This window comes from Salmo salar, chromosome ssa03 (genome assembly GCF_905237065.1).
Source record: "Salmo salar chromosome ssa03, Ssal_v3.1, whole genome shotgun sequence".
NCBI classification, from domain to species: domain Eukaryota; kingdom Metazoa; phylum Chordata; class Actinopteri; order Salmoniformes; family Salmonidae; genus Salmo; species Salmo salar.
Window position 1 is genome coordinate 92,228,230 of NC_059444.1, and position 7,195 is coordinate 92,235,424.

The window sequence follows — 7,195 nt, forward strand, 5'->3', positions numbered from 1 at the left end:
CCTTTTCGGGAGCTGAATTTGATGAAAGGGGAAAAACACACTTTGATTGAACTTCTCAATCACTTCTCAAAGGAAACCAAAGAATCAAGAATCTCCAACTATGACAAGTACAAAGTTCTGTTCATCTTTGATGGTCTGGATGAGTGCCGACTGCCCCTCGACTTCCAGAAGAACAAGATCTGTTGTGACGTCACAGAGTCAACCTCAGTGGATGTTCTCCTGACTAATCTCATCAAGGGAAATCTGCTTCCCTCTGCTCTCCTCTGGATAACTACCCGACCTGCAGCAGCCAATCAGATCCCTCCTGAGTGTGTTGACCAGGTGACAGAGGTACGAGGGTTCAATGACCCACAGAAGGAGGAGTACTTCAGGAAGAGATTCAGTGATGAGGACCTGGCCAGCAGAATCATCTCACACATAAAGACATCAAGGAGCCTCCACATCATGTGCCACATTCCAGTCTTCTGTTGGATTTCTGCAACAGTCCTTGAACACATGCTGAAACATAAAAGAGAAGAGGTGCCCAAGACACTGACTGAGATGTACACACACCTTGTGGTGTTTCATACCAAACAGAATAATGAAAAGTATCTTGGGAAAGAAGAGACAGGTCCACACGGGAGTAAAGTGAGCATTCTGTCACTGGGAAAACTGGCTTTTCAGCATCTTGTCAAGGGCAATCTGATTTTCTATGAAGAAGACCTGAAAGTGGCTGGCATTGATGTCAATGAAGCCTCAGTGTACTCAGGATTGTGCACACAGCTCTTTAAAGAGGAATGTGGGCTGTACCAGGAAAAGGTGTACTGCTTCGTGCATCTGAGCATTCAGGAGTTTCTGGCTGCTGTATATGTGTTCCTCTCATTCATCAACAACAATGAGAATCTAATGGATGAACCTCAATCAACGTCCAGGAACTTTTCTGCGCTGTTCAGAAACAAGCCTGAAGTTACAGTCTTCACGAGTGCTGTGGATAAAGCCTTACAAAGTGAGACAGGAAACCTGGACCTTTTCCTCCGCTTCCTTCTGGGCCTCTCACTGGAGTCCAATCAGAAGCACTTACGAGGTCTAATGACAAAGACAAGAAGCAGCTCACAGAGCCATGAAGAAACAGTCAAGTACATCAAGGAGAAGATCAGAGAGAATCCCTCTCCAGAGAGGTGCATCAATCTGTTCCACTGTCTGAATGAACTGAATGACCATTCTCTAGTGGAGGAGGTCCAAAGCTACATGAGCTCAGGAAATCTCTCAGAAGCCAAACTGTCACCTGCACAGTGGTCAGCTCTGGTCTTTGTGTTGCTGACTTCAGAAAAGGAGCTGGATGAGTTTGACCTGAAGAAATACTCCAGATCAGAGGAAGGTCTTCTGAGACTGCTGCCAGTGGTCAAAGCCTCCAGAGCTGCTCTGTAAGTACATAAAACAACACTTAAGTACTAATCATCCGGAAGAAGTATTCAGTTTAGAGAAAAATATGTATTGTTGAATAACATATTTAATCAGTGTGTTGGTATTCACATTAGAATAACAATATGACCATACAATTCTAAGAGACGGAAGATGAATCTATATGTTGTTTGAGAGAATAAACCAAATGCATTTTCCATTGTCCTAAACTACTGGTGTTAAATTAACAGTGTGTTTGTAAAATCATGATGATCTCTTTACAGGCTGTCAGGCTGTGGAGTCACAGAAGAAGGCTGTGCTTCTCTGGTCTCAGCTCTGGAGTCAAACCCCTCACACCTGAAAGAGCTGGATCTGAGTAACAATGACCTGAAGGATTCAGGAGTGAAGCTGCTCTCTGCTGGACTGGGGAATCCCCACTGTAAACTGGAGACTCTGAGGTCAGTATTCCTGTAGTTGGTCAACAAGTGATAACTGTTCACCAGATCCACATGTGTTTACCAGACACACATAGTCCACACCATATGCTCCAGCATTTAGGATTTGAGATATAATGTTTCATATTAGGCGACAGTATATCACCTTTTATTTGAGGGTATTTTCATACACGTGAGTTTTACTGTTTAGAAATGAAAGCACTCTGTGTCTATTTATCCCATTTGACAATGTCGTAATCATTTTGACCAATTCACTTATAGTGTATTAAAGTCATAAGTTTAGTATTTGGTCCCATATTCCATGCCTGCAGTGATCACATCAAGCTTGTGATTCTACAAACTTGTTGAATGTATTTGCAGTTTGTCTTGGTTTTGTTTTGGATGATGTTTTTCCCAATAGAAACTAAATGGTGAATAATGTCCTGTCATTTTGGAGTCACTTCACTTGTATTGTCAGTAATAATAGAAGATGTTTCTGAACACTTCTACATTCATGTGGATGATACCATGACTATGCATAATCATGAATGAATCGTGAATAATGACAAATGAGAAAGTTACAGAGGCACAAAGATCAGACCTGGTGAGAGGTTGGCATGTTTTGTTGTAGCCTCTGTTATTGGTAATGGTGAGAGGTTGGCATGTTTTGTTGTAGTCTCTGTTATTGGTAATGGTGAGAGGTTAGCATGTTTTGTTGTAGCCTCTGTTATTGGTAATGGTGAGAGGTTGGCATGTTTTGTTGTAGCCTCTGTTATTGGTAATGGTGAGAGGTTAGCATGTTTTGTTGTAGTCTCAGTTATTGGTAATGGTGAGAGGTTGGCATGTTTTGTTGTAGCCTCTGTTATTGGTAATGGTGAGAGGTTAGCATGTTTTGTTGTAGCCTCTGTTATTGGTAATGGTGAGAGGTTAGCATGTTTTGTTGTAGCCTCTGTTATTGGTAATGGTGAGAGGTTAGCATGTTTTGTTGCAGCCTCTAACTTTCTCAGTCATTCGTTATTATTCATGATTTATTCATGATTTTTCTTAATCCTGGCATCATGAGGATTATTTTAGTAGTGTTTAGAAACATGTTATCTACTCACTTAGACAGAAGATTAATCCACTCATCATCCACCATTCAGGGCGGCAGGTAGTCTAGTGGTTAGAGCTTTGGGCTAGTAACCGAATGGTTGCAATATGAAATCCCCGAGCTGACAAGATAAAAATCTGTCGTTCTACCCCTGAACAAGGCAGTTAATCCACTGTTCCTAGGCCGTCATTGAAATTAAGAATTTGTTCTTAACTGACTTGCCCAGTTAAATAAAGGAAAAATAAAAAAACTATCGGGCAAAACATAACCCAAAACACAAGCAAAACAAACTCAAAATGCAAATCTGTGTTTGGAACCAAAAACTGAACTTTTGACTACTTTAAGACACTATAAGTGAATTGCTCAGAACACTTATCATTTCTTCAAATGGAGGGGGACTAGATACATAAAGTGCTATAATTGCTAAACGTTGAAACATATGTATGAAAATACCCCCCCAAAAAGGTGACATTATATGCTGTCACCTCACATGAAACATTTAATCTCAAATCCAAAATACTGGAGTACAGAGCCACGTTTAAATTGTTAGCTTCACTGTCAAAATAGATACTGTGTTGACTGTATACTCAGTACAATCTAAATCTGATACCTCACTGTCTGTCTTTTGACTGATACTGCTTTTTAAACAAGTCTGGTCAGTCTACTCAAATATTTGTACTTTATATTTTTCTCTCTACAAGCAATACTTTGATAATTTATCATTTCTAATTATGATACGTTCATTTATGAATATATATTGCAGGTTTCAGGATACTGATATATCTGAATATGTTGGAAAAATATACTGCCACTATTTTCACCACCAAATAATAGCAGTGTGATTTTAATGTGATTTTACTCTTTGCAGGCTGTCACAATGTCAAGTCACAGAGGAAGGCTGTGCTTCTCTGGTCTCAGCTCTGAGGTCAAACCCCTCACACCTGAGAGAGCTGGACCTGAGCTACAATCACCCAGGAGACTCAGGAGTCAGACTGCTCTCTGCTGAACTGGAGGATCCACACCGCAGACTGGAGAAACTTAAGTATGTAGAGGGCTTATGTCAATGTTCACATCAGACATGTTTGAGTTATCAGGCTAGTTAAGACAAACATTCTTCAACCACTTGGACAAAGTTATATGCAGACTGTGTGTTGTGTGTGTGTGTGTGTGTGTGAGTGAGTGAGTGAGAGAGAGTTCACATGTGTCCCTCAATGACTGTCTGTTGTTCTGCTTACTGCTACAGTGTGGAACATGGTGGAGAGTACACAATGAAACCTGGGCTTAGAAAATGTGAGTGTTGACTGAAGAATATGACTAAGAATAAGTCTTAATTTAAGTTAAGTCAAAGACATCCATCATTACTTACTTGGTCATATTAAATATCAGCTGTATGTTATAGATACTTTGATACTGAACAAAAATATAAATGCAACATGCAACAATTTCAAAGAGTTACAGTTCATATAAGGAAATCAGTCTGTTGAACTAAATAAATAATGCCATTATCTATGGATTTCACATGATGGGAAATACAGATACATCTATTGGTCACAGATACCTTTAAAAAAAGTTGGGGGAGTGGATCAGAAAACCAGTCAGTATCTGGTGTGACCACCATTTGCCTCATGCATCGCGACACATCTCCTTCACATAGAGTTGATCAGGCTGTTGATTGTGGCCTGTGGAATGTTGTCCAACTAGTTAAGTAAAGGTTAAATATTACAAATTAAAACAACTTTATTTAACTAGGCAAGTCAGTGAAGAACAAATTCTTATTTCCAATGACGGCCTACCAAAAGACAAAAGGCCTCCTGAGGGGACGGGGGCTGGGATTTACATTTTTAAATAGGACAAAACACACATCACGACAAGAGAGACAACACTACATAAAGAGAGACCTAAGACAACAAAATATCATGGCAGCAACTTATGACAACACAGCATGGTAGCAACACAACATGACAACAACATGGTAGCAACACAAACTGGCAGCAGCACAAAATGGTACCTGCACAAAGCATGGTACAAACATTATTGGGCACAGACAACAGCACAAAGGCAAGAAGGTAGAGACAACAATACATCACTCAGAGCAGCCACAACTGTCAGTAAGAGTGTCCATGATTGAGTCTTTGAATGAAGAGATGGAGATAAAACTGTCCAGATTGAGTGTGAAAAGTGAGTTAACATTCTAATGTGAATGATGATGATGATTTCTAATGTTGTGTCTGGTTTCATCCATCAGATGCCTGTGATCTCACACTGGACCCAAACACAGTAAATAGACTCCTCTCTCTGTCTGAGGAGAACAGAAAGGTGACACGGAGGAGAGAGAAGCAGCCGTATCCTGATCACCCAGAGAGATTTGAGGACCGTGGACAGGTGCTGTGTAGAGAGGGTCTGACTGGGCGCTGTTACTGGGAGGTAGAGTGGAGTGGGAGTGGGGCTGTCATAGGAGTGACATATAAAGGAATCCGCAGGAGAGGAAGGGGTAATGACCATGGGCTTGGATGGAATGACAAGTCCTGGAGTCTGTTCTGCTCTGACAACATTTACTATGCCTGGCACAATAATGCTCACATTACCTTAGACGTCCCCTCCTCCAGCTCCCACAGAGTAGGAGTGTATCTGGACTGGCCAGCCGGCACTCTGTCCTTCTACAAAGTCTCCTCTGACACACTGACCCACCTGCACACATTCCACACCACATTCACTGAGCCCCTCTATCCAGGGTTTAGGGTTTATGACACCTCTTCAGTGTCCCTGTGTCAGGTGGTCCCTGTGTAAAACACAACATGATGTTTCACTCTAATAGTCATGTTCAGTAAGACACACTGGAACAACAATGTAGAATATCTCTCTAGTGTGTAAACATATGATAGTAAATATTCATGAATAAACACCATTGAAGTTGTCAGATATTGTCAACTAGAGTCATTTATTAATAGAATGAATCACCACACTGTGTTGTAAAACCTGGTTTCATTTACAAATCACTGATCTTGTTGTTATTGGGCTTCTTGGTGTTTGTAAATATTGTTGTCTGTAGAATGTTTATTTGTCAAATTCTTGACACAACAATCTTGTTTGTGTTTAAACTCAATTCCACTGAATGAAATGTACATGTGACAGATGTGACTAATAAAGGTTAATCAACCAGATGGAAGAAGAGAGGTGGAAATGTTTTAATATTGATCACAATATGACAGTACAGTAAATGGAATACAGTAATAGGGGTTGTATTCAGTACATAGAAATGGGTCTTCAGTTGAAAAGGAAGCTGTTATGATCACACACACTCAGACCTTAACAGTGTAAAATGTCAACTTCAATGGGGTCGTAGCTGTATTGAAGTGGTGTGTTTTTAGGGAATCTCCTTTCTCTATCATCTCTGGTACAACACCCTCTGTGGAGCTGGAAACTATGATCCCACACACACAGACCAATCATTCTATGTTGTTACTACTGTATGATGCTGAGAGAACAGGACAATGGACACATCTCAATAATCTAGAGTGGCCTCATCAATCCACTGGAATGCCCCTCTAACTGGTAATTACTAGTGGGAAACTCATCTATCAATCCACTGGAATGCCCCTCCAACTGGTCATTACTAGTGGGAAACTCATCTATCAATCCACTGGATTGCCCCTAGTGGAAAACTCATCTATCAATCCACTGGAATGCCCCTAGTGGGAAACTTGTCTATCATCTCTAAGCTACAACTTCTCCTACCACAGGAGGTTGGTGGCACCTTAATTGGGAAGGATGGGGTCGTGGTAATGGCTGGAGCAGAATAAATGGAATGGTATCAAATACATCAAACATTTGGTTTCCATGGTTTCCATGTGTTTGATGCCATTCCATTCACTCCGTTCAAGCCATTATTATGAGCCGTCCTCCCCTCAGCAGCCTCCACTGTCTCCCACATACTGAACTCTGACATCACATACTAAAGAAATTACCGACATAACAGCATTTTTGGCAGGTAAATGCAACAACAAAAAATTCTTTATAAAATAACATCTATTAAAGCTGCAATATGTACATTTTTGTGTGACCCGACCAAGTTATACACTATATATATACACAAAAGTATCTGGACTCCCCTTTAAATTAGTGGATTTGGCTATTTCAGCCACACCCGTTGCTGACAGGTGTATAAAATCGAGGACACAGCCATACAATCTACATAGACAAACATAGGCAGTAGAATTAACTTACTGAAAAGCTCAGTGACTTTCAACGTGACACCGTCATAAGATGCCCCTTTTCCAACAAGTCAGTTTGT

General features: G+C 40.7%; 1 protein-coding gene across 1 annotated transcript; it reads left to right on the top strand.

Annotated features, from left to right (window-relative positions):
* The first annotated feature begins 237 nt into the window (after positions 1–237).
* LOC106602013 (NLR family CARD domain-containing protein 3-like) lies at positions 238–6,070 on the top strand. The gene is made up of 5 exons (XM_014194457.2): positions 238–1,403; positions 1,665–1,838; positions 3,773–3,946; positions 4,148–4,194; positions 5,150–6,070. Exons 1-5 carry the CDS (start codon positions 445–447, stop codon positions 5,689–5,691), a joined length of 1,896 nt encoding a protein of 631 aa, XP_014049932.2. The 5' UTR covers positions 238–444; the 3' UTR covers positions 5,692–6,070.
* Positions 6,071–7,195: the final 1,125 nt, after the last annotated feature.